The following is a 27,939-nucleotide window of genomic DNA, read 5'->3' as shown; positions in this document are numbered from 1 at the left end:
ATTGAATCTTAAGATAAGTGAATATTAACATAAATAAGAAACTGGAGAAAATATAAAATGTAGATGATATGTTCATACACAATGCGGTTTCTTTTCTGAGCAATTTATAAACGCTGTTGCTCATTGGAGGTTATTAAATGTGCTAAATGGTTATATTTCACTCTCACTTTTAGCAGGCGGAGCGTCACAAAACACAGCCCTAAGTGCTGAAACGCAAGCAAGACATAGACACAGACCAAGAGATGCAGCTTGGTTAGCAAGACTAGACAGAGATGCACTGCAAGCTAGCACATCAACTTAACGTTACTGTTGTTTGCTGACATCAAATTTAGAGAGGAGAGAATATATGTTTACCCTCATTTTACTCTCATGGTGTTTTATTTCTCTTTACGTTACCAGAAAGATTGTTTCGCTTCATCCTCCCATCAAAGTTGTAAACACTGACACCCGCTTTAATATGAGGGGGAGGCGGGGTTTATCTAACTTGCATAGTTGAGCGTAAAGGGCCATACACACAGACACGTTTCACATTATATACAATAATGATTTGAGAAAAAATATAAAATAATAATAAAAAATGCAGGCATATTGCTCCTAGTTACAAAATTTAATAGCACTGTCTCCGAAAATGGTCACAAAATGCGACTAAATAGTTGCAGTCTGGAGCCCGGCTTTGGCATGTGTCAGCATTTAAGCAAGTAACGTGTGGCTGTTGGAACTTTTCTCAGACTGTTGCAATTATTTTTTATCTTTCCATGGAGTGTCCAAGGCTTCAGGCATTCACAGCATTAGCTCCTTTTAACATGGGTGCTACTGGCAGACACCATCACAAAGTTATCAAATAGTTGATTGTAGGAACCTACACTTGGAGGGAGAGGGAGATGAACAGAAAATGAGAGCTAGCAAGTTGTGGCTATATGTATCTCACCAGGGGGCTGCAGTAAGGAGATTCAGCATGGAAGAACTGTCGGTGTAATCTCCCATTCTGCCTCTGCTGTGTGTGTGAACGTGTGTGGGTGTGGGTGTGGGTGTGTGTGTTTGGGCTGCACAATGCATGAGAAAATAAGAATCTGAAATTTCTCACTCAGAATTGAGAGTGTGATTTTTGTCTCACTATTCTTAGGGTAACCATTTGAAAATATAAATACTATGTTAGTAATGTCCCTGAGCCTAAGAGAATTTGATCTGACAAAAACAGTGCATCAGCCTCATCATATTGGATTTTGTGGTTACTTTTTATTTGGTTGTTACCACTATTGTGCTCCAACTATGGCAAAACAGTATGACCATACATGTAAGTTTTTTTGACTCCTTTCATCCAACAAAAAAACTGAATGGAACCCTTTTTCAATACGAGCAAAACAGAAATGGTGTTAAATTTTTTCCGTTTCTTTCTAGATGCACAGTTCAAGAGATGTGACACAGTCCTGTCATTTGTCGAGCAACTTTTAGAGAAAATAGAAGTGCCTATTTTGATGCAGTTGAGATCCCTGCTAATGCAAATGTGGCGGAATATTAGAGGGATTTAGCATAGAATTAAAAAATATCACACACCCCTTTGAGTATATGTACAATGCCGGCTTATCTGCATGTTAGCGTGACACACCTCAGCGAGCTCAGCAGACTGCTGCACTCAAGCTGCCTGGAAATGCCTTTAACCCACAGGCTCCCAGCAGGCTGGTTATCTAGCATCCGCACGTCCTACAAAAATAATATCAGTCTTCATCATGACTTAAATCATATGAACTTAAAACCTCAAGAAAGTATTCGATGTCCTGTAACGTTTTCTCATAATAGCACAAGATGTGTTACACTTACTTGAAGCATGAGGGTTTTTGTTAGATTCAAGAAAACCCCCACAGCCAAGTCACGATTTGTTCAGTATTGTAGCACACCAGTTCAAAAGTGACTTCAGACATTAAAATATTCTCTAATTTATTTGCCCCCAACACAATCTGCCAGATAGGCCATTTTGCGAGGCTTCAAACATTTGCATGAAATTCACTTGACAGACAGTTAACTGGAAACGTTAATATCACTTCCTGTCTGCCTTTTGAACTAACTCTGTGTGTTTCCTATCTACCCTACTCGTCTGTCTCTTCCAATATCTGTGTATACCTTCTGTCTCGCTCCTTCTGAAGTATGCCTCGTTTCCCCCTGGTTGCTGCCCTGCAGTATTTTATCTCATATTGTCTTTGATTACCAGTAGCCCAGCTATAGGTGAGTTCATCAGCGTTGTGTTCCCTCTGAGGCTTTGATCTGTGACTCTTCTTCTTTTTTTTCTTCTTTCGCATCTGCCACTTGCTTTTGCCTCCTGTCCCCCAACACAGATGCATCACTAATGAGAAAAGAAAAACAAGACTCAGTGTTCTGTGCTTCATTAAAATGAGACATGGACATAAACAAATGGACACCATGAGAACCATCATGGCTGAGCAGCAGAGGGTGGGAGTGGTTTTTGCCATATGGGTACTTACACAGCATTCAAATTAGCTGTGCGTGCGTGCGTGTGTGGTGAGTAGAGCAGCTTTTGCTATAGAAAGAGGGCCAACCACGCAGTGATTGTGTGGCCATAGTGCATGGATTAATAGGTCCGCTTATCTGAATGAGTGTTTCTTCTTCCCATCTGCGTCTCTCTTAAAACAGACACTACTGGGGACAAAATGTAACAAAAGTCATCCAGCAACATGTTTTTACATTACTTGCTTCAAAAGGGTGGTGATGGTGCAGTTGATAAGACACATGCCTTTGGTGTAAGAGACCGGGGTTCGAATCCACCATGAGACACCATTGTGTTCCTGAGCAAGACACTTAACCCCTAGTAGTCCAGAGGCGTGTGACCTCTGACATATACAGCAATTGTAAGTCGCTTTGGATAAAAGCGGCAGCTAAATGAATAAATGTAAATGTAAAAACCATACCACTTTGACCACGGACATGTTACATGTTCATTTCCCTCTCTGACAGGTCCTAGGTAATGATGAATCACACTAATTGGTGTGTCAGTGTATTCCACGGTGTTTTTACTATAACAGTGTTGACTGTCGAGGCTGACCCCCTCTGCTCTTGTCCTGGAGGCCCTTTTCCATCCCACATGACTCTAAAGTGATCTCTTGGCCCGAGGACACAGAGACCGCTAAGAGGGTGGGTGGGTGGGTGTATACAAGCCGAACCAGCCGATCTGTAGGCAGGACTCCAGCTGCACATGGTGGCAGACGGTCACAGGTCTAATAATAAGAAGCCTGAATCTAAATCCGACCTGTTACATAATTCACATCACACATTATCGGGAGATGGAGGAGGGGTCACACGCATATGGAAAAGAGAAAGATCAGTATTCCGTTGCATGTTATGTATTTAGGTTTAGGTCCGCAAAGTCCAGGATGTATCAGCAAAATGTCCTATTTAAACAAGGGGCCTAAACCTCATTATGTTTTCCTGATTGAAGTGTTTTCTGTTTGCATTTCTCAAGCATGCTAGTAGTTGCTATGGTACTTCTCATATTGAATGCAAGCGGGGGGAAAATACACAGAATGGACAATACAAATTGGGGGAAGACAGAAAAGACATCTTTCAGACATTTCATTAATTCAAAAAGTGCAAATATGAATCGATGAAAGCCAGAGCTCACAGTTTAAAGAGATGGAGAGGCAGAGATGAATTGGTCACGGTCCGGTGGGAAAGAGAGGAGGAGGGGAAGCGAAAGGCAGGACAGAACATTGAGCCCCGCTCCGAAGGCTTAATGATTGGTAAACAAAGCGGACTGTTACATAAATTCCCAAATGAATGATATTAACCATTTGTACCAATGACAGGATTAAAAACATTACAGAGGGGGTTGATTTGACTCTTTAAGATTTCAGCATCCTGCATCTTGGAAATATAAATGTGCTTCTGTATGTTGAACGCAGCACACTCTTATCATGTCTGTGGAAAAGGTTTTCTACTTTTCCGCCTTTTTTTATGTTGTCCTGCATCCTGATCACGTCCCAGCGGTGTTTCTTTGTGTTGGATGTGTGCGTGTGTGTGTGTGTGTAGGCTTCATAGGAATGTTCTATTAGGCGTGACGTCCTTAAGAATGACAGCTCTCATCGATCCTTACATAGGCTGGGCCCCTTAACCAAAAACCTCCATCACTAGCCTTTTGTCCTGCTGTGTTTGTGTGTGTGTGTTTTCAGTGGGGTTTGTGTGTTTGCGATGGTGTATCGTTTGTCACTGTTCATGTGCTTGTTGATGTTCATGTGCTTTAGGGGTGTATGTATGGGTTCCTGGGTTTGCCTTTGCTAGAAATTAGCAATCGGACACCCACTGTGCACACATGATTGGCGCTGTGTGTGTGTGTGTGTGTGTGTGTGTGTGTGTGTGTGTGTGTGTGTGGCACACCGCTTCTCAGAGGCTGTTTTCCACCACTCCCTTAATAATTCCTTTACCTCCTTCCCTTCATCAATCCATGCTTTCTTTCTCTTTTGTGCTTCACCTCCTTCATGGAGTGTCACATTTAGCCCAAATCCCCTGATAGGATCAGGAAGTGGAGTATTTCCCAGTTTGGACTGGGAAATAAACCTTAACTGCAGCTCACTGTATATCCAGTACATTCAAGCCAACCATCATGTAAAGATAATGAACTCTGCGACCTTGAATCTTGACCTTTGTCATATATTACTCCTTCTGGTTTGTCTCTGGTTCCCTTTTTGCTCTACCACCGTTGGTCTCTTTCTCCCTTTGTTCAAGCTTTTCCGATTGCAGCCCATAAAGAAAAGGAGATTGTCCCTGAATATAGCCTCCCTCTCCATCTCTTTCACCCTGCGCTTATTCAGCCTACAGCTGGCTAACAGACCCCCCCTCTCCTCTCTCCCCTCCCTCCTCATGTTTTGTGTTGGACTGCGCCTCTCCCCACGTGCAGCAGCAGCTTAAAGGCATGTAGGAGGAGTTCCCTGAGAGGAATGTGCGTGACTGGCTAGCTGACTGCAATACGTACATAGAGAGAGAGACACACACACACACACACACACACACACACACACACACACACACACACACACACACACACACACACACACAGATACAGCAGCTCATAGCTCACACTTCTGCAGAGCCAGCCAGCTGAGCGGGACTCTGTTCTAGCCAGCCAGGCCCTAGTGGGAGGAGGACGGGCTGTGTGTATGTGTGTTTTTGTTCTTCTAGCTTTATGCAGACCCGAATAATATAAATATGTCCACGTAATTGTGACCTAATATTTGTTTGACTACCAATTTCAGTCAAGGCAGGGGGGAGGGCTTGTACGGCAGGCAGCTTCAGTACGTCAGTGTTTTTTGCCTGTGTGCTGTGGAAAAAAAGAAAGCTGTGATTCTCAGAGCTGCTGTGAATCAGCTGACCTCCTACGGGATTCTGGGAGTTTTCTCTGGAGGAGTACAAGAGATAGAGAGCTAAGACGGGCACTGCAACCTTCTGCTAAAAATACCACTACTTCAGATCTAAGCTTCAATCACGCAAACAGAGCAGGATTTTGTTAATTTTGTTGTGTCAGAAGACAAAGTGACACAGCTACAATTTACTAGCATTTCGACTGGTGACCCATTGCACAACGGCCCCCCATCTTGCCCCAACTTGTATAAACAGCTATAAATGTGGTTGTGAATAATAGTACACAATAGAGCAGCTCAACAGGAACTATAATTTAGTTTTGACAGCCACCTGAGTATTCCTTATCTGTAGTCTTTCTGCTCCTGCATAGTTAATTGAGTCTTGCAGTTGATTCAGAGGGGAATAGCCTTGTCCTGAATAGTGAAAGGGTGATTCAGCTCTCTGTCCTGCTAGTTCCTGGTCACCCTGACAGCCTTGCCCAGCCCCACCCTGGCAAAACTGGTGGAGAACTGGATGGTGCAGCATAACTCGTATCATTTCTGTTCTTTGCCTTGCGTTATGGTTGAGTTTGTAAATGCTTTGTCAATGAGTGTGAATGACGTCACTGTCATTACTGTGTGTGTGTGTGTGTGTGTGTGTATTGAATAAAAGAGAGCAGGTCTGTGTGTGGCTTCACCCCTCACCTCAGCTGACATTGAAGGTCTAAATATATTCCTTTGAAGTGGCCAAACTGGAAAAGTTGTGTCGTGTACTGCCTTCCCCCACACCCCACCTCTAAACAAGTATTTCCGGCCAAATTTAAATAGCCATATCTACTTAAGTAAAAGCCTAAACAAAGACTTTCAGGCTTTCTTTGGTGTACTGTCCCCAGCAGTGTACTATCCCAGACAGGATAGGCAAATTAATAGTTTACCTGCTGCTTTCCTCCAATTGGTTCCTTGTCATCTTTTTAGATGCTAAGTGATTTTATGCTGACCCTCTGTTTCTCTGCCTTGTCTAGATGCAACAGAGGAGTTCTTCGAGTACGACGCGGAGGAGTTCCTGGTGTTCCTGACCTTGCTCATCACAGAGGGAAGGACACCAGAATATTCTGTGAAAGGCAGAACCGAGGGGCTGCACTGTCCACCGGCCCAGTCGGCCATGCCGCCTCTTCACAAGCATGAATGCAGTGACAAACTGCCACAGGTAACACACGTGCGCGCTCACACCTATGTACATACTATACTATACTAACTTTTCCTGCGGTGGAAACAGAAGGCGGTCTCTCTTTTTTCTAGACGTTGTTGCTGCTGTGTTTGTGTCATTCAAGTCATGAGCATTAAGTGAGGCCCACTTATTAAATGGGATGCACATTTGACATATTGGTTATTAGAGATACCAGAGATAATTGTATATTTTCTGTAATTTTACCAACACAACTCGAACTCTGCACCCAAAACCTTCACTAATAAGTATTAGAAACAGCAAAATGCAACACAGTTCAACAGCAGCACAAACTACAGCCTGAAATGACTATAAAGTTGAATCAATACCTCTTTAACATAGTTTTACAGTTTTTCGTAGTTGCTTTAGTGCATTTCTCGAGTCATCCTTAACATTTGCAGAACAGAAAGAGGATTTCTCTAAACGGAGCATACAAATAGCACTACACAGTGGATTACCTGAAACAGCCCGTAACTTGCTCAAAATCCTTAGTCTATCTCACAAAAGTAAATATTTAAGTCTGTGAACATGTCACTGTCTTTACTGTCAAAACCTTTAGCCGTTAAGCACAACGGAATAAATGAAACAATTAGACATGTAAACATGGGAAACACCCCTTAGGATGGGATGGGTACCGAAACCTGGTATTAAAGACCGTAGTATCGATAAGCTCCGACATTATCGGTTCTGCTTTCAGTATTAAAAAAAAAATAAGAAAATACATTTCCTATGTATTATTGCTTATCTTATCTGTTATCTTGCACATTTCATCTCACCAACCGTGTCTAATTTGTAGTGAGATTAAGACGATGCATTTTCGCTATTTCCAATCCTGCGTGCTCTCTCTCTCTCTCACATTACAGCACACACAAGAGACCCTGCTCGCGGAAACATGAGCAGAAAGTGCATCATATACGGGCAGAGAAATGCACAGTTTTCGACTGCCCAGCTCCTAGTTCACCTCTCGTTGCCCCATTTACTTTGCTATGTAGCAGCCTAGAGCACACACACGGTGTTAACGAAGTTATGCGAACATGGGTTCATGATTAAAAGTAAACATTAGCCAGCTGATTGTTTAGCTATGGGTTGTTCATAAATTCAATCACCCATTTAAAGATTTTGCAACTTTTTTTTGGTAAAGTGTTGCTCTATTCCACTGTATTTTCTTTTGTTTGTTTTCCATCATTACAACAGTAGAGTTTGTAAAAGTGATTTGCTCAAAACATTGCTGTGTCTTTTGCGGTAAATAATTGTTTCTTTTATGTATTTTACATTTTATAAAACAAAGCAATGTTTATTCTGCAGTATTGGTAGGAGTAGTAATACCATTAAAATCTTAATGAAACCCTTTCCTAGTCGGGCCACAGATTCTCATCCACATCACAGATATCTTCATCAATTCAGGACATATTTACAAAAAATAACAGACATGTATAGAAAATATGCTCAACAGATTTTGACAATGTTTTGCATGTAGTGACTTATGCAATGAACTTATACCTAGATGTTTTGGGGGACTTTTCAACAGAGAACCAGTTCTGATAGATTGTGATCAAAACATGACAAAAGCAATTAATAAGGTAGGAACCACCAGACAACTGGACGTAATCATTTGCACAGCTGAAAGCCAAAAGCATTTGCAGTTTATTTAGAAGAATGAGAAACTGCTTTTATGATGTGCACAAGTGACAAGATGATGTGGTGGTTGAACAAGTGGTTATAGGTATTTCACTTCCGATCTGAGAAATATACCAAAGCGACTGAGAAAAACTGGACATATATACTTCATGAATGGTAGGATTTATTGCGGGGCCGCATGAGTTTTTATTAGGTGTACTTAATCACTGTAATAGCTATACAGAATAGCATATACAGTAAAAAGATGTGACCTAAATAAAGTCACTTAGAAATTCAGCTCTAAATGAGGCTCTTTCTGGGTCCCATCTGCTTTGCCCTTAAATTTCAAGGTCCTGATGTTGACATTAGCTTATGAACGCTAACCCTCCACCTGTGTGTGTGTGTGTGTGTGTGTGTGTGTGTGTGTGTGTGTGTGTGTGTGTGTGTGTGTGTGTCCAGTGTCGGCAGGCAAGGCGAACCCGTTCGGAGGTGATCCTGCTTTGGAGGAATAACATCCCCATCATGATTGAGGTCATGCTCCTGCCAGACTGTTGCTATGGGGACGAGTGCCCACCAAGTGACCCCATCAGTGACCCGGTCATCAAACAAGACGCTCTGCTGCTGGAGAGATGGACCCTGCAGTCAGTCCCAAGACAGTAAGGCGCACATAAGCACTCACTCATGATCTTAAACATGGGCCATGCTAGAAAAGGGCACATGTGTCCGTTTTCATAGGAGAGGTTGTACAGCTGTATTCACACAAAGGAGACCAGGCTCAAGCTAAATTCTGCTGTTATAAGAGGAATACAGTATGTTGTATTTCCAAGGTTACTGCCTCCTCCCATCACCCACCTCTGTCCTTTGTTATCATTACCTTGGTTTCCGCTACTGATGCTTTCACATACTGTGCTCCCGTTGACATGAGAACAAAAAAAGGAAAGGATAACAAAACAAATAATATACCCAATATACACAGTGCCTGTGTACAACACAAGGTTTTATAACAAAACGAAAGTTTGTAGTCCCTTCATGCCACAAACAGAACTGAACAGATAAATACATGTGTTTTACAATATGGTAACATGTAAAATAAAACAATAGGCTATATACAGTTATTTTATATACAAAGGCTATATACAGACACGTAAACACCCTGAACATTCTGCAGTGCATTTTATTAATTTGCCTCTTGGGAGAATGTAAACAGCAGCAACAAGATGGTTTTATCTTTACATTAACATTGACATTTGGGAAGCAGTGTCCATCTTGACTGTGTTTGCGCACCAAGCATCATCGCTGTAAAACCAGTCCACCTCTCATCTTGCTCGCTAAGTGTTTGATCCGGGAGGTTGATGGGGGAGGTCTCTGCATGTTTTATTTTTACAAATATTCCAACATCATCATTTGTCAGCAAAAAGTGCATCTGTGTCAACACTTTATATAAATCACTATTCTGAGTGGCATGATGTTGTGCTGCATATAGACCTAGATATAGAGTCCTGATGGCAGATGAATTTCTACAGTACCACAACATTGGCTTAATGGCTGTACCCTGGGAAAAGCCATGTAGCCCCCCTAATAAGCATATAAGAGGTATAAAATCCCCACTTTCTGTGTGTTTAATACATTCTGAATTAAAAAAAAATCATAAGTTTCTATAAGAATGTCTTTGTAAATGTGTCATTACATGACATATACATGGGTTCGATTGTCCATTAGACAGAGACATGCAAAAGTGAAGGCTAAAAATGCTATACAAATGCCCCCAAAAAAAATACATATAATTCTAAATAAAATAATACAAGTATGATAAATAATAGTGGTTTAGCACTCAGCGGGTTAATTACCCTCACAAAGTGGCCCACTTTCCTACTGACACTTGTAGGAACAGGGAACACTGTGTTTGAAAACACACACACATCCTTGAACTGGTTTCTCATTAACCTGACATACTGGCACATTTCCACCTCTGTGTTTTTAATAGAAGCGGCGACCGCTTCATTGAGGAGAAGACGCTGCTGTTGGCTGTTCGATCCTACGTCTTCTTCTCCCAGCTCAGCGCCTGGCTCAGCGCCTCCCATGGCATCGTCCCCAGAAACATCCTGTACAGGTCAGACATAACACTTACTGAAGACTTTGACACTGGTGGGCTGAAGGCTTTTCACTGAGGCTGCTGGACCAGATTATTATCAAACACGTATATGAGTGTAAGTCTTGTGTGCTGTGCTGTTTTCAAAATTGAATTAGAGGAAGTAAAGCCATATCCCTGAGGGCTCTGACAATTCCTGGATATTTTAAGATCTCTCTCTCTCTCTCTGTGTGTCAAACAGGATCAGTGCTGCTGATGAGGAGCTGGTGTGGAAGTTCTCCCAGCCTCCTTCAGAGCACATTTTCCCAGTCCCCAATGTGTCCCAAAGTGTTGCGCTGCAGGTTCATGTCCAGTCACTCCCCCGCCAACCCACCTACCCCACCCTGGCCTGCAGCATCCATACCGGCCTGCCTCCACTTTACAGCAAGACCCCCAGCCTCAACCCAAACCTCAACAGCCATGGTGGCCCACCCACCCTCAAAAAGAGGCAGGACCCCAGCAAAGACGACCTCCTTCACAACTCCAACATGTACAGCAAGAGCTCCAACTCCATGTCTGGCCTTCTCCTCAATGGATTACCCATTCCTAATCTTCCCATCAACAACATACCCATCAATAGCCTTCCCCACACTGCTGTGCCACCTCCTTACAGCAAGAAGAGCCAGGAGCCCGGTGAAGACCACGTGTATCAGAATGGTGAGCTTCCGCAGGTCAACATCCCCCAACGTCAGGGCTCCCCACTGTTCCACAGGTCCTCCCACTCCCCCACGCCCTCCCGCTCCCACTCCCCCTCTCCACTTCCCACAAGTAAAGCAGGGAAGTGGCTGTACTCAGCTCTCAATGGTTCGTCTGACCCCACACAAGTAGAGGACTATGGGTCTTGCAACAACAGCAGTGAGAGGTCAAAGGGGCCCATCCCTGAGCCACTGAGAGCTTTTAAGAATTTCTCCTTGACTGAACCACCCCGCTGCCCCTCCCCGAGGCCTGCCGCAACCGAGACAAACCCCCTGATTGGTTCCCTGCTGCAGGAGAGGCAAGAAGTTATCGCCCGCATCGCACAGAGGCTCAACTTCTGCGACCCCACAGCACCGCCACTCCCTCCTGGCCTTTTCGCTTCTGACAACCCTCCCAAAGCCATGTGGGGCAGTAACCATGACGACGTAACTGCCAGTAAGACCAAAGAGCCCGAGGTACCGCCCTATGAGTCTGTGGGACGTGTGTGGCCCAGTCCCTTCAACACACCTGTGACTGACACTTCCTTCAGCAAACGAGAGAGCTCATCCCCTAAGCCTGCAGCCTGCAGGAAGCTGAAAATGACTGAGGCAAGAGACGTAGAGGAGGAGAGGAATGGAGGGAGGGAGAGAGAGAAGGAGAAAGAAAAAGAGAGGGCGAGGGACAGCTCCCTGATTGCCCAGGCAGTACATGACATTACCAGACTCATCCAGGAGAGACTGACTGTGCCCTCGCTGTCCCCCAGGCACAGCAGGAGCGGCAGCCCTCTGCATCACACACACACAACGACAGTCACACACACGGTCCGCACATACTCGCACACCACACACATCCCACAAGCCTCCCACACTGCCACCAACGGCTTCGCCAACGGCCACATACCCAGCCACGAACCTCACAGAGGCAGCACGCACGCCGCTGCCACACACGCGCCCGTTTGCACAGACAAGGCCCGAGTCAGTCCGAGGACCGAATGCCATTCTCCACAGGCCCAAAATGGTGCTCAGTTTACACTTGAAGAACCCTCATTAAAAGGCCAGTCCCACACCCAGGCTGGTCAGCGTTTACGAACTCCCACACAGGACAAGCTCAGAGTCAGGATACCCAGCAGCCATGAAACTCCTTCTGTCTCCCCTGTCCTTGAGAACAGCCCCAGGAATGCCCAGATCTTTAGTTGGACTTGCAATGATGCCAGCCCGGTCATGAACTGTAACACAAGCCACAACCACAGCAAGCCTCAGCCTCAGTCCCAGATGCAGGTTTGTGCAGCAGCTCAGGCCTCTGCCCCGCAGGATGAGAACCAGGCCCCCTCGGAGTCTGGATGCTCCAGCACCCCCAGTCCAGACATGACTCCCCCTACTACTGTCCTGGTAGGGGACTCCTCATTTTGTCCATTCATTTTTGAGTGATAGGCCATTTAGTAATCTGCAATTATTCCATGCCCTATCTTAAAGGAGGCTTTGTTTAACTGCATCACTAAAGGAAATGTTTTTGGGAAGTAAGCTAATTCACTTTCTTGCTGTTAGATTAAAAGATCGATATGATTTTGTGTCTGTACGGTAAATAAAAGGCTACAAAGACTGGAAAGGGGGAGGCTGGGGACACCTAGCCTGCCTCTGTCCAAAATGAACAAAATCCTCCATCCCCTCCTAAACCTCACTAATTAACATGTAATAACTTGTTTGTTTAATCTTTACAAAAACCGAACCAAGTGTAAAAACACATATTTTTTGTCAGGGAGCAGTGATTTCTTGGAGGCTCTGCTGTTTCCAGTCTTTGTACTAAGCTAAGCTAACTAACTGCTGGCGGTAGCCTCATATTTATCTTACAGACAAAAATATATTTCAGTAACTGCCAAACTACACAATTTTTTTAAGTTATATTCTAAAAAGTGTATATACATATAGCTATTGGAAATTAAATACTTTATTAAACAATTTACTCATTCCATGAAAATATTGTCAGGAAGCCTAAACTATCTACTAAAGTACTGACACTTAATTTCAGGAATAAGTGAATAGGTAACAACAGGCATCACACGTTTCATATGTAAACTGGATGGAACCTACCCATTTATGCTCGGTTTAAATGATTTGTTGGGAGCAGGTGGGACTGGAGTGAGTGGTAATCAAGATGGCGTGTGATAAATGAGAACATGATTTGATAAATACAGATGATTCCACTTTACTTGCAAGCTGCCTTAATCTCTCTCGTTTCTGTGCTCCAGCGAGCTCACAGCCCCTCCCCTCTGCGGCCTTGCAACACCTGGAAGAAACAGAATCGCCACTCACTAGACTCTACGGCGACCAAGGCCTTCCACCCCTGCACTGGCCTGCCTCTGCTCTCCAGCCCTGTAAGAAACACTCATCTGCACAGTGAAACTCGCAGTCATTGTTTGTCATAACACCACATTCACTACCCTTTATTACAAGCCATCGTCGGCATTACTCCCTACTTTCATCAGTGGACCTGTGAATTTTGTCATAAAGAGACTTTTGAAATGTCTGGCAGGTGTTTTTATTGCTGCTGGACCACTGAGTTGTTAGCCAAGGTTAATGTACACACAGAAACACACACACAGACGGGTAAGGCACTTGACTCATGTGTGCCTCATTAGCCACAGAAAGTGACTGAGTCAGGTTACCACACTCCTTGATCGACACGGTTTCCTGTCTTCTGAATGGTCTTGCTCACACTTATAAACACAGAGAAAAACACACAGGCTCACTTATTTTCACATGCACATCGTGACGCACATTGCACAGAATATCCTAGAGTCCTAGATTTTCAAAGAAGAACCCGATATCTTGTCCGTCAAGCTCTTACCTGGGGTACTCTGACAGTTGCTCTGTGTTAATCATGTCCCGTGTTTTCGCTGCAGGTTCCTCAGAGGAAAAATCAAACAGGCTACTTTGACCTGGACACCTCTCTGGCTGGCTGTAAGGGTTTGCCTTGGGCCTCTGGGAAAAGGTAAACTTTTCCTCACCTGGGATCTTTGGTACTGTGGTTACCACACTCCAGCTCAGTTTCTCCACAAGGATACTTTGACAAGTATAATGTTTAATGTCTTAATAACAGTTGAAGGACAACTGTTGTTTTATAGTTGCCTCCACATCAGCTGTTTATTATAGTACCATCTGGACTAAGTTACTCATACTTTGCATCATCCAACTTACTTTTTTTTCCCACTTTAGACCATTTCAGCTGTTACTATGTGTAAGTGCCAGTATAGCAAACTTTAGTTTTGATATTTTCTATAGCTTTCTATTGTGTTTTTAAGTTGAATTTTTATTATTATTATTATTATTATTATTATTATTATTATAATACTCCGCAAGTATTAGTCGAGCTGTCCAAAGTCTTAGGACCAGTGTGCAAGGGATCTGTATTAGGGAGGAGCTACCGTATATAAACCCTAACATTGACATAGTCATGGATCAGCAACAGGTTGTATTGTCTGTGTGTCTTGAGATCAGGCAATTAAGAGTGTTGAGGTTAGGAGAGCCCTGTACTGCTGACTATTCCTCTCACGCTGCCACCTGCTGAAGCTCTGCTGTACTGTGACTGCATCTAGATTCACACGCATTCTGTTCAAAATGGCAGACAGAACTGAACTGGCCTGATATACACAGGGCTTCATGGCACTGCCTACACACAGCAGACGTGGGTGGTAGCTCAGTGCTGCTTCTGATAAAGCAGATGTTTGGCCTTCAGGTTGGAAGGTTCATTTTAGCCACTGGACAAGTTGTGGCTGGTAAAAGCTGTTGTCATTCTTCTAAATAAGGTTTGCTTAATTAAAATATGTGACTAAAGCTTGACTTGTGTGACCAATGGATATAAATGCCATTTTTTTCTTCCTTCAGTAAATTAAGATGTCAAGAGTAGCAGACATTTTGAGATGACTAATATTGCTTTTGTTTACTCACAATTCAGTCTGAGATAATTATATCTCATCCTGGAGTGAGGTACCAGGAATGCTTGTCACATAAACATCATGCAGTGAAAACAACTTGAGTGTGTGTGTGTGTGTGTGTGTGTGTGTGTGTGTGTGTGTGTGTGTGTGTGTGTGTGTGTGTGTGTGTGTGTGTGTGTGTGTGTGTGTGTTTAACCCTTCAGGGTGTGTCCAAAGACAGAGGGGTACACAGATGAGTCACAGCAGCTGTTCAGTGCCAGTGCTCCACCTGCCAGTCTCAGTCTACTGGGAAACTTTGAGGTATAACACAAAAACACACTCAGAATCATGCCCCTCTCGTTCGTTGTTGTTAGAGATTTGTGTACTCTTAGCTGTACTTTCATGCCATTTTTCATCCATAAATAATTCAAATTAGACAGAAAGCTCAACAAAGGGAATCGATTCGCCTGCCAGACGTGTTTAAAATGTACAATCTGGAATAGCAATCATTTAGCAGCTTGTACATTTTATATTGTACAACAAGTTTGTGAGAAGTTATTGATATCGTCTGCGTTAAAAAAAAGAGAGAGAAAGAAAGAAAAATAAATATTTTTTTAATTAGGAGTGCGTGCTGAACTACCGCCTGGAGCCTTTAGGGTTAGTGGAGGGATTTACAGCAGAGGTTGGAGCCAGCGGGTCCTTCTGCCCCAGTCACCTGACCTTACCTGTGGATGTGTCATTCTACAGTGTCTCCGATGACAACGCTCCCTCACCATATATGGTGAGATTACTTCTTCCCCCCCCAATCAATAATTCAGTTTTGTTGTTCCAGCCTGTGTGACTGAGCTTTGAGCTAAAAGCTGTGTCTGCAACTTTATTTCCTTTTGTATGCCTGTTTGTGACAGTGGTTGTGATGTGTTTTCTCACAGGGTGTGATAAACCTGGAGTCCCTTGGGAAAAGGGGCTACCGTGTACCTCCATCAGGAACCATTCAAGTGGTGAGGAAATATTTTTACAAATGTAGATATGTTCTAAAAATATAAATTTTTGTGGAATATATACATCATGGTGTGCAAATGGCTGAGAACAAAGAGCAAATTACATCAACTAACAAAAGGAAAGGGAGACACCTAGTGGTTATAGTGGGAAATGAATCATGTAACAGACATGGGTGTGCATTTATCCATTTATGGTACATATACTTCTGATTTTGAAAGGTATTTACCTCTATGTACTTCAATTACACTATTAGAGTGATATTTATAGTTTGGTGTTCATTATATATATTTTTCACAGCATGTAAGGTTTTGTTGTGTCTGTATAGATCAGAGTTTAGGTCAGAGTTAGAAAACTGTCTAAATCCTCGCATGCTCTCTGGTTGTGCCCCTCAGACCTTATTCAATCCCAACAAGACAGTGGTGAAGATGTTTGTTGTGATGTACGACCTACGAGCCATGCCAGCTGGACACCAGACCTTCCTACGCCAGAGGACTTTCTCTGTTCCCGTCCGCCGTGACATAAACAATCACACCAGCAGGAAGGCCCTCAGCCATGGACGCACCTTGCGCTACCTCGTTCATCTGAGGTGAGTTGGCCGTCATTTCATCTCTAGTGGACAGAAAAAGTGGAATATATCCGGTAGCAGTGACCGTTTTCCTCCCTTGTTCATCCTTTATGTCTCCCTCTGCAATGCCAACCAGGTTCCAGAGTTCTAAGTCTGGGAAGATCTACCTCCATAGGGACATCCGTCTGCTGTTTTCCAGGAAGTCCATGGAGGTGGACAGCGGTGCTGCCTACGAGCTCCAGTCCTTCACAGAGTCCCCAATTGACCCACCATTCTCTCCTCGCTGCTGAGGCCTGACCCCCTCCCTTCTCCACCCGGCAGGCCACTACCGAAGCTTCAGTCACACTTCGATGCCAGCGACAGACTCTTACTCAGTCCATAGCTAGTTGCAAAGGCTCCGAAAGAGAAGCGATTTAAGAACGTCAGTCAACAAGACTCACGTGGCCTGTGCCCAAAATCTTTTCATCCCCTCGGTCACCCAGAACTGACAAAGGAGGGACTAAGAGCCTGGGAGATTCGTCACAAATGAAACTTTGTTCGCTGTTAAGTGCACCAGTTTGGATCAGAGAGGTTGGGTCAAAAGTTACAGTTACAGAGTATGTTTCAGATCCCAGTCTTCTGGTTAAGAGGGCCTAATGATAGAATGACCAGATATGATAGTTAAGTCTTTTCCTGCTGTTGTGTGTATCCCCTCCAGCGTCTGGCAGGAGTGTAGAGACCAGTGAGCAGTTAGACACTTTCACAATTATTTCAGCAGAGTCTGTGCTACTTTACTCTGTTTACTCAAATCACAATGTTAATTGGACCTCCACTTGACACAGTAAATGTTCAATCTAAATTAGTGTCTTTATAAATGCAATACAAGGCCATTTTAATAGTAAAAGATTTAGTTTTAAATTCTTGAAGCTTAAATTGATTGAACTGAACATGAACTCAGCTTTGACCCTGTGATTCCTGAGCTCCGAGCAGAGGGAGTGCTTATGGAAGAGGATGCGGGTGACCAACTGGTGCAACGCCATCCACTCGTCCAAAACAAAACATACCATGGACCACTAGAAAAGTCGATCAAGCTAGATTCACCTGAAAGCTTCACAGCAGAACATCAGAAGTGCACTGTGGATTTTTTTTTTCTCAATATAACTGGAAATGAAACAGAAAATAGTAATATTCTAATACTTTTGTACTGTTACAGAACCACTTTATTGGAAGTGCTGCAATAGGAAGAGTAACCTTAGTTTAGTGTTTACGCATTCACTTACCCATCAGTTTATTTAATATTTAAATTAATATTTCAGTTACTACTTGTGACGTCTGTCATGCTAAGATGATGTAGTGCAAACTGTATATCATAGTATGTATTTTTGACATTAATATTCAAATCTGAAAAAAAAATATATATCTATATATCTTCTAAAGCAATCTTGAGAGCAGCTTCTGTCTCTTTGTGTTCATTTTTACCCACTATGTTTCCTGGTATACCAGATATGGAATCAGGGATGACGCTATAATTTCCACACTCATCACGTGTGGCAGGAATGATAAGTTGGGTGTGCTGTTGTCCTCAGTTCAAACAATAGTGTGTATTGTGGTAGAAAACACAACTGTGAGGAAGAGACTGGTAATCATTGTTTTATATGTTAGGCAACATCTTGACTAAAACATTGCTTCCTAACTTTGTAAAACTAAATGCTATGTTAGCTCTCCTAGCAAAATGTTCAGGTCTACTTGCGCACCTTTGTGTCAAATGGGGTGGCGATGTCGCAGTGGATAAGACCCATTCCTTTGGTATTAGAGACCACGGTTTGATTCCCACTTGCGACACATCCACCAGTGTGTCTCTTAGCAAGACACTTACCTATTATGCTTTTACATATTTTCTGGAATATTTATAATGCTACAATGTCAGATTGATGGACTAGGTCTGGGCTAGGCCAGCTAAAGACTCGAAACAAAGTCTTCACCACTTTAAGAAACTCGCCAAAATAGTCAATAACTTGTAGTCCAAAAACTTCTCTGGAGAGTCAAAAATCGGTGCAAAAGTTTCTATTTCATTCTTCCTGACGGCCAGACGGCGGTGCTTGTATCACTGGATGTCTCCGTCTCGCAATTGCGCAGGTCGGGTAATTATACCAACAAAGTCACCTGTAACCATGCGATGACGTAGGGCGTACGCCCCATTATAAACCCTCACGTCATCACGCAATCTGTCCCTTCAATCTTCTCGCATTGAGGAAACATAATAGCAGGTCACCTATAGCAGGGCTAGCCTGCTATGAGTGTATTTTGTGAGAACAGCTTCACTAAGTGACATGTTGAGCTCGTATGTCTGTAGCCGTGTTATTAACGTTTTTTAATGCGCATTGAACTATCGCATTAGAAAAGGTTGATAGAAACGGCAAAATTTGAAAAAAATATCCTTAATTTCGCAAAAAAGTTTTTACGCTCGCTTGAGGTGGTTTATGCCTTTGTCGAAAGAGTAAATGCGCTAAATGGGAGATGGAAACTCTTTTGCCGATTAAGTTCTGAAATAGCGAACTTGTAACTCATGACTGATCAGCCGCTTCTGCTGTCGGCGTCTTTCCCAGTTGCGCAGAGTTCTGCATGCCTGCCTAGAATTTCATGCACCTCGCGGCTGTTAACACTCATTTGTGCTGAGAAAAGAGGTGGATGCAAATCTTGGCAGGTAGCCTTCATAGTATACATTCACCTCTTAAAGGTCCTTTTCAGATACTTGGCTCTGCACACTGATCAGACGGGGTTATCACAGCATATTTTTGCTGAATCTCAATGAATGCTACTTCTACTGAGTGTAATAAAATAATGACTCTAAACGGTCATAAAATATATACTTCAAATCATTTATCACCATTGATGAACCACACAAAGGATATTATAGCGTTTAAAAGCATTATTTGGAAGTGCATGCAATTCTCGGCAGGCATGCAAAACTCACCACAACACCGAATATTCCCATAACGTGCGAAGACATGGCTGGCAACTTGCTCGCTTGAAACACATTTCTGAGGACCTCTCTCCATTTATCAAGATCAGTGGCCATCAGGTTCATGCCATTGGTTTTGTTTCTGGTTTGGAACCCATGCGTCTTGTTTATTACAGCCATGTGTAACGTCAACTACTGACGTAACTACGTTACCGTAGACTGGTTTATTCGCTCCAAACCAGCTGATGGAAACGCACATATTTGTTCTTTTTTTGCAACATGTCAAAAGTATGCTTAAAATACGCTTGACAATTAGATGGAATCATGGCTTGTGACGCCTGCATGGTGCCGCTCCAAATGGAACCATGACCAGTGCACACCTCAAGGCAGGGGTCTCTGACAATCCATGTATGAACTGTAGGTTTATGCCACTGTCAGTAAGAAGGGCTAGACTTGCAGAGCTAGGCGGTGATACTGGCACCTGATAGTCTATCAGTCTCACACGGTCCACCTAAAAAAATCGAGGAAGGTGGACAACTTGGCTCTCAAAGTTGATGGACTGTTCAATCTCCAGCTTGATAATAGGGGGCCAGCTCCCAGTGGTGACTCCGCCACAAGGGACTCGCCTCAAGAGGATGATGTGTTATCGACTGCAGCCTCCTGCAGTTTGTTTACATATAAAGGGGAAGAAGGGCAAGACAAGGAGGGGGACACGCTGGATGAAGCTCCTATGGCGCCAGCACCTTTGAGTGCTTTTTTCTCTCAGACCGGATGCAGAGTTATAACATAGCATGGGCTGTATTGGTAATTCCTTTTCTAACCTCATCATCCCTCATCGAGTCTGGTGCGGGCTCCTCGGCCCAGACTCTTAGTGATGCATCCCTTCAGGCCTTTGCATTCATGTCTAGGGAGCTTGGAAGGTTGATTTCGACAGTGACACTGGCAGGCCGCAAGGTCTGGCTGGCGCAGTCCCCTCTGTCAGAGGGGTGTCCTCGCACCCTCTGTTCCCTTCCTGTGGTGCTGGGTCAAATGTTCGGACCAGCGGCGCAGCAGACTTGAGAACCACTGGCCGTCGTCCGACGCTTCTCTCAGCAGAACCTCAGCTACTGGGAGAGGGATACACACTACAGTTCCGACGGCAGCCACCACTTTTCTGCGGGATCAGAAGGTCTTTGATCAGAGATCCTGCAAAATCCCTGGCCCTCAGCCAGGAACTTGCAGCCCTTCTAGAGAAGGACGCCATCAAGCATGTAGAAGGGCATACACAGCTCAGTGGGTTCTATTCAGCGTATTTTTTAATTCCAAATGTTATGGATGGCAGATGTCATCCAGTCAGTGACGCAGGGGGCCTGGTTTGTGTCAATAGACCTCGAGGATGCCTATTTTCAAGTGTCTATTGCATCACACCACAGGCAGTTCCTGAGGTTCGCCTTTCGAGGACAGGCTTACCAATTCACACTATCTGGTTAGTCAGTTCTTGAAGGGCGTGCAGAGTCTTAGACTATCAGGTGTCACTGTAGTGCCACCATGGGACTTTAAGGTGGTTTTGAGATCCTTGGGTCTGCCCCCATTTGACCCGTTGGGACAGACAGAGTTGAGGTGGTTGTCTGCTAAGACAGCATTTCTGCTTGCTGTCACATCAGCAAAACGAGTGGGAGAACTGCATGCCCTATCAGTGAGCCTGAGGTGCCTGTTTTGGTACCTGAATGGGTCCCTCACATGTAAACCAAGCCACCAGGCTCATCTGAAGGGGCGGAAGAGCTGTCACAGCTACTGTGTCCAGTTCAAGTCTGACAATCTTTTTGTTTGCTATGGGGGTTGTAGGAAGGGCGAAGGATTGTGGATGTGATTCTGCATGCTTATAGGTCGCAAGGCCTGCCTGCACCTAGTAAGGTAAAGTGTCACTCTACTCAGAGTGTGTCCACATCCTGGGCAGCCGTGAGAGGGGTCTGACATCTGAACTTCCGCAAGCTGGGAGTCTTCATGTACCTTTGCTCGCTATTTACCGGGTAAATGTGGCTGCTCCCCATGCGGTGGCAACAGCCGTCCCGTCGACTGCTTCCACTCCTTAGCATGGTGAGCATTCTTCGTGACCTTGCTGGTATAAATTATCCAGTGCTAAAGCACCACCATCTGGCGCTCAGGAAGAATGAAATAGAACGAGAGGGTTTTATACTGGGGCGTGCGCCCTACATCATCGGATAGTCACAGGTGACTTTGTTGGTATAATTATTCGACCTAGGCAAATGCAAGATGGAGACATCCAGTGCTAAAGCACCGCCGTCTGATGGTCATCAAGAGGCATCAGAGTGTCATCCAGAATTCATAGAACCGTAGTTACATTCGTAACTCTTGTTTTATTCCATTAAAGACAAAAATCTAAGTTACATCCCAACAGGCATCAGGATGAACTGAATGTGCAGTTAGCAAACACTTCCTTTTATTTTCCTCAATCTCATTTAGACAGGATTTTCACATAATCTCCCCTATGTTCGCTGACCGCACCCTTTCTGGCTAGTTACGATGGTGAATTTCTTATCCTCTACTGCCATCTAATAGCCACTTTAGTGTACTAATTCACTTATTTTGTTTAACTATAAATCTTTGTAATGTGATTTTTTTTTTTTATATATATTTTTTTGAATGCTCTAGTTTTTAATTCATTTGACACCATTAAAAATTAAACAAATAAGATTTTAAAAAGGTTAACATGTTTATCTAGTCACAATCATTTTAAATAAACCATAGTGCTCAAAAGACCCTTCTGCAATACATTTTATTATATTTCACAAGCCTACGCTATAACAAATTTTGTCATTAAACAGTAAAATACAGTAGCTGCAGTTGCCAGCATGAAACTATTATTCTACAGTGTAACTACTGTAATCAATAACAACACTTTATTAAAAAATATTACAGTAATGTGCTGTATAGAATCTAAGCATTACAGTATAATACTGTTTTTTTGGTTGCAGTTATACTGTTATTTTAGTGCAACATTTGGCATTTATTAAAGTCAATATGTTATCAAAAAAATTAAATGACAAATTTCAAAATAAGTACATTTCTCTAAAATACAATACAGTAAAATGCTATTTCTGAAGCAGTTCTTGCTTTACTAGCCTAGTCCATGTAACCTATATTCAGTATAATTTTTTCTTGAACTTTGAATATGAAGAGATGGCCATGTAACATTATGTATTAAAGCCACTGCTTCATACACCTTCAGCAGCTAACAAATTTCAAGTAATGTAATTCTTGTAAAACACAATCCATAACAACAATTAATCATTTCAAGCAGGTTCTTTCAACAATTTTCATACCATACTTAAAACTGTACCCTGCCTTCAGTATCCATGAGTTATGATCATGACGTGCAATAGAAAGGGAATCAACCTGGAACTATCACTACTCAACTCAAACAAGGCTATAAGTCCTGTGTGGAGATGTGTTACTACATGAAGCCTCACTCAATGTCCAGGAGTTTTTTTTATAAGGGTGACCACATGGGCATTCACAGTTGCTGCCTTTTTCTGGACCAGCTTCCTGGTCTTCTTGGACACCACCTTCCCCTGGCTGGCTTTTGTTCCCCTCTTGGGGTTGATACCAATGAAGTACCTGCAATAGGAATAACAGAGAATTATTTGCACTCAATATGTAATCCCCTCACATTCACCAAATAAATATTCTTAAATTTTCACATGGTTATGACCTCTGTGTCTTATAATTATGAGTGAATGATCAGTCCAAATTGAAAATTTTGGAAAGGATTTTCTAATCATGCAGGACAGTAAACCTACATGAATGAGCACATTTACCTGTGAATATTGAAAAAGATATCTCCTACACTGAATGTTGATCCGGTGATGTATACAATAATAAATAATAATAAATCATAAACCTGGGGTGCCAAAATGGTACTGGCTAAATGTGTAGTGGGCGGGATCATACAGTCCTAAACACAAATAGATGTTCCTCTTCAGAATGAAAATTTCAAAAGAGGAACTACTGGCTATAGTACTGTTGTCAAAGAAGCCAGTGTATAAAACTTATCATTTTTCCTAAATCTCTGACATAGCATCTACCATGGTGTCTATTGTTAGAAATAGTTTTAATGAATACAATATCATGGACAAAATAGAAGTGCAGCCTAAGTGCAGTTCCAAATTGCTGCTGTGGTTTATGTAGCCTAAATAAGGTTGGTCAATAAACTGTCCGTGTAGATTTCAAAATCTGGAGAGTGGATAGGCATTGTCAGTCTTTATACCGAGATGAAGAGGAAAATGGTTGAATGACAACGACTGCCTGCAGGATTTCTTTCATTATAATTTTGTTGACCAACCTTATTTATTTCATGAACTGGAGTATTTGAACCTGCAGCAGATGGGAGACGGACCGAGCAAGAAAGAAGCAAAGGACACAACCTGTAGCAGCTTGGCTGTGTAAAGACCAAAGGAAGGACAGTAACGACTGTATTTCAGAACTACATTGCAGATGGCTATATTGGAGCTCAATTTTAAGTGGCAAGTTTTTCACTCCTAATGCAAATAGACAAAATCCCTTATTTACCAATATACACCATGGTAGAGGGGTCACAAACAAACCTAACTTGTATTAACAGCATCACTGTAGGTGTACATGAGGGAATGCATTCAAAAAAGGCAAAATAAAAAATAGAGTTTAAAGAAAAGCTTAAAACCAATGGAAAGACATCATAAAAGGGTCAAAGACAGCTTCAGATACGCATGCATTACCCTGGGTTCAGACCGCACACGCAAGCGCAGTGAAGCCCTCCACTCTATCACTCTCTTTTGATATCAAATTTAAATGACTTTTATTGGGAAACATGGCAGATGTGAGAGCAACCTAATGATGCTCTATATATCTACCTGGTGAATTACTCTATATTTTAGCATGTAACTAGTAAATGTATACAGTGTACTTTTCTGAAACTTTGTTTAGGCTATATGTTTTGTTTGCATGCATGCTTGCACTATGGGTTAATACAAATGATGACAAAAGATGGGTTTTGGGCGGACTCTGCAACAAAACAAAAAATACTGTATTATACCGTGAGATTGTACAGGAGCTTGCTGTTATTGTTTTGTTCCCCCAAGGCGTCAACATTTACAGTATACACATTACTGTACAAAATCAGCCGTTATTTTACAGCAATTTGTTATAGTGTATGTTTTCCTTAACAGAACATTCTTGGACTTCTAGGGATTTTCTAAAGTATCCCTTAGATGTGTTGTTCTGGATCATTATTTCTTGCAGGTGGCTTTTCTTGGCAGAGGATGGCCATTATCTCTCAGAAGGGCTCCTTGAAGCTACTATTGTTATCTCTTTCAAGCTTCTGATTTTGAACCTTTTAATAACTCAGTGCAGAAGGCTAATAATAGTTGTCTTTGGTTAGAGAAAAAATAATTGTGAAATGATTCAACCTGTGGAACACATTTTGAAGCTTAAAGTATATAATATACTCACATCTATAAAATAATCAATAAAATGCTTTCAGAAGAATACACACATAATAAAATACAAGATGTTCATGTTAAACTTGGCCAAAGCTTTAAATATTTAGGTAAAACTATTTAAAAGAAATCCATGTGACAACCAACAGTTTTTTCAACTATGCTCCATATGACATCATACAGACCCAGATTTCCATATACAGTCATTTGCTCCAGGCAGAGAATGCTGGCCAGGCCCACAAAGGAACACGTAGCCCCATCCTCCTGGCAACTCAGTCTCAAAATGTTTTGCACCAGTTTGCAACATTTTCAGATTAAATATGTTTCCTCAAAATGTTGCACAACAGGTTTCAAGGTATGTTACTTAGGCTCAATCCCATTTCACCCCTTGCCCCTACCAATTGACCCCTCCATTTTGCGCATTCATGGCTAGGGGTAGGGTGTCCCGAAGTTGTTGCGATAGAGGGGTAGGACGAAGGGGTAGGCTTACATAGCCTTCCAGACAGAGATTTTTCAGAGGCACACTCCAAATGGAGGGCTACAAGAAAGTTTCCAGAATACAAGTATTTTCTTCATATGATTTATGATAACCATGGTTATTCTTAGTTTAATGTCATTGCAGTGTAATATGGTCAACAATCATAAAAAAAAAACTAGTTCAGACCGGTTCAGCCGCTAAAGCTTGTTGACTTGTTAGCTATCGTTAGTTACCTGGTGTTAAAGTTGTGTTTTTTATTTTTAATTGGTGACTAGTTAGATTGCTTGATGTGTGATATAACATTACCATACGACAGAGATTACCACAGCAGAGAACAGCATATTGGAGTTGTTGTCAATCCTTGTCATGGAGAAATCCTGTAAAAACGTGTTGCTTCTGTTAACTTCAGAGCCCACGTCGACTACTGATGACATATCGGGTTCCTGAAGGGTTGTTCCATTTCGTAGGGGAATATTTCAACCCCTTGGTCCCTGATGCTCTGTTTTAAGGGCCAAGGGGTACACTAGAAAACAAGTGGTGGGGCAAGGGGTGAAACGGGATTGAGCCTTATCTTAAAGAGACAGGAGCATCTACAGATTGTTTCAGACAGAGTCTGAAATGAGGACCAGTATAAGATACAAAATTTTTTTAACTTTGAATCAGGCAAAGCTACCATAGAGGAGTCACAGAACTACAATATAGAGCCGGAAATGCAGTATAATAGGTTAACCCCTTTAACCATTGTAAGTCACTTTGGATAAAACTGACAGATAAATCAGTTAATGTAAATGTTCCTATAAATTGAAGGATTTTAAAATGGGCCCAAAACTGCACAATATCAAAAAATAACAACAGAGATGTGGTACCACAAATAGCTTAGGCCTATATACACATCTTGTGAGTATTTTAAGCAAGATAACATTTCTGAATACAAAGTTAATCTTACCCGAAGCATTTTGGTAAGCAAGTTATTACCAATGACTTGTAAAATCTTTTTTTTTTTTTTTATGTAAACCTAAACAAGCATGTGACAAGGGACCAAAATTAGCACCATGTAAGAAAGGACAGCAATGACTTTAGAGGGGGACTGGCATGGTTTAGGCAATATTTCAATTAAAAAGCAAAAGTTACAAGTTTTTTATTATTATTATTATCATATTTATTTATTTATTTTGGTGAAGATAAAAAAAGAATTTATTATATTATTATATTTTTCAAATAATGCCACAAAACTGAGTACTTAATAGTGTAACAATTATAGGCTTACATCATTTCAGAGTTTAATAAATACCCCTATAATCAGTTCAAGGGGCAAAAAAAACAACAAAAAAACTCACGTAGGCTATGCTTACTCTCATGGTCACTGTAGCCTACTCTACATCCTCTACAAGCCGATTGCTTTGATAACAGAAAAATAAAAAATAAATAAATTGACAGCGGCTGTTGCTGAAATAGATCTCAGTCATAAAAGCTACAGTTGATCACACAATCACTTCCTCTTAAGTGATTGTGCCTTCAAAATAAAAGCGCGAGAACGTTTTTTGCATCAATGCCTCATGTTGAGTTTATTGAGAGCTTTTACTTTGTCAATATGTCTATATTGTTTTGTTCATAGTGTGTATAATGTTGTCTACTCTGTAGTTTGTGTCTGATTTTATTTTATTATTATTATATTATTATTTTATTATTGTATAAGTAAGCAGATCGTAAGTAATGTACAATCCTGAATCAAATTCCTCGTATGTGTGTGTACACATACCTGGCAATAAAACTGATTCTGATTCTGATTCTGAAAAGTTCAAATGGACATTCAAAAGAGTCTCTGGCTTGCTTGACACACCTCTGAAAAGCCATCAGTAAACGTGTGATTGGATTCCCCTGAATTTCCTCAGGGAAATTAAAATAAGCGTCTATTGGTTTATGAATGCGGATCAAACGCCGGGAAGCGAGCACACACTTTAGCACGTGCTTTGCAAAAGTGTCCTTATATTTAACAAGGGAGAAAAAAAATCGGCAGTATGTTGCGATGATCATACAACCCTCCCAACTGGATTAGGCTACCGCACACTACCGAAAGAGCTAAACGTAGGCTTGCCTAAACGTGAGTAGGCTAGCCTATGGGATTTGAAATAATATGACTAGGCTATGGACCCGATGCCAGACTTAGCCTATTTGCCGACCCCCAAGACACACAAATGTAGTGTTTTATAAAGGAAAGCTTTGATTCAACAGTCTGTCAATGAAAGTGTTATGGCAGAGAATTGTGTCCTCTTACATTTAATCTTTTATGTATGATCTTTTAATATTAATATTAGGCTAGTATTCTCGTTATGGCTTATATGTATTCAACTGTGTTTTTTTATCCTTAACCTTTCCTCCTATTCACCTTATGTTATTCCGTCCACATTTAGGCCAGAACTGTGAGATTGTTTTGGTGTTTTCCTCTCTTGTTGTTCCTCTCCTCTCCTGGAATATTCATTCAAGGCCGAGAGAGGATCTCTGTTCTCCAAAACATAGAAACCTAGACTGTGTAAATGATGATGCATCCCTTTGCTCGGGTCCAGACGCCCGAAGCCGCCCTAGGC

General features: G+C 42.2%; 1 protein-coding gene and 1 long non-coding RNA gene across 2 annotated transcripts in view; one reads left to right on the top strand and one right to left on the bottom strand.

The window, feature by feature from the left end:
- The window catches only part of fam214a (family with sequence similarity 214 member A), a 34,593-nt gene extending 16,702 nt beyond the window's left edge, over positions 1–17,891 (top strand). The window contains exons 2-12 of the mRNA XM_038700854.1: positions 6,365–6,549; positions 8,644–8,840; positions 10,169–10,294; positions 10,515–12,375; positions 13,233–13,358; positions 13,887–13,975; positions 15,122–15,218; positions 15,520–15,678; positions 15,827–15,895; positions 16,289–16,482; positions 16,598–17,891. Of these exons, the coding sequence (XP_038556782.1) occupies positions 6,365–6,549; positions 8,644–8,840; positions 10,169–10,294; positions 10,515–12,375; positions 13,233–13,358; positions 13,887–13,975; positions 15,122–15,218; positions 15,520–15,678; positions 15,827–15,895; positions 16,289–16,482; positions 16,598–16,751 (3,257 nt within the window). The 3' untranslated portion in view covers positions 16,752–17,891. The remainder of the gene's footprint in view (positions 1–6,364; positions 6,550–8,643; positions 8,841–10,168; positions 10,295–10,514; positions 12,376–13,232; positions 13,359–13,886; positions 13,976–15,121; positions 15,219–15,519; positions 15,679–15,826; positions 15,896–16,288; positions 16,483–16,597) is intronic.
- A 4,268-nt stretch (positions 17,892–22,159) lies between these two features.
- LOC119890194 lies at positions 22,160–25,744 on the bottom strand. Its single transcript, XR_005442199.1, has 2 exons — positions 25,661–25,744; positions 22,160–23,020 (listed from the first exon to the last, which is right to left on the bottom strand). It is a non-coding gene; the product is annotated as an uncharacterized LOC119890194 (long non-coding RNA).
- Positions 25,745–27,939: the final 2,195 nt, after the last annotated feature.

Source organism: Micropterus salmoides, unplaced genomic scaffold (assembly GCF_014851395.1).
Source record: "Micropterus salmoides isolate LMB-PRFRI ecotype aquatic unplaced genomic scaffold, ASM1485139v1 Ms_hic_scaffold_6, whole genome shotgun sequence".
NCBI lineage: Eukaryota > Metazoa > Chordata > Actinopteri > Centrarchiformes > Centrarchidae > Micropterus > Micropterus salmoides.
The sequence above is the reverse complement of the archived record's forward strand: the minus strand, read 5'-3'. Positions and strand labels throughout refer to the sequence as shown.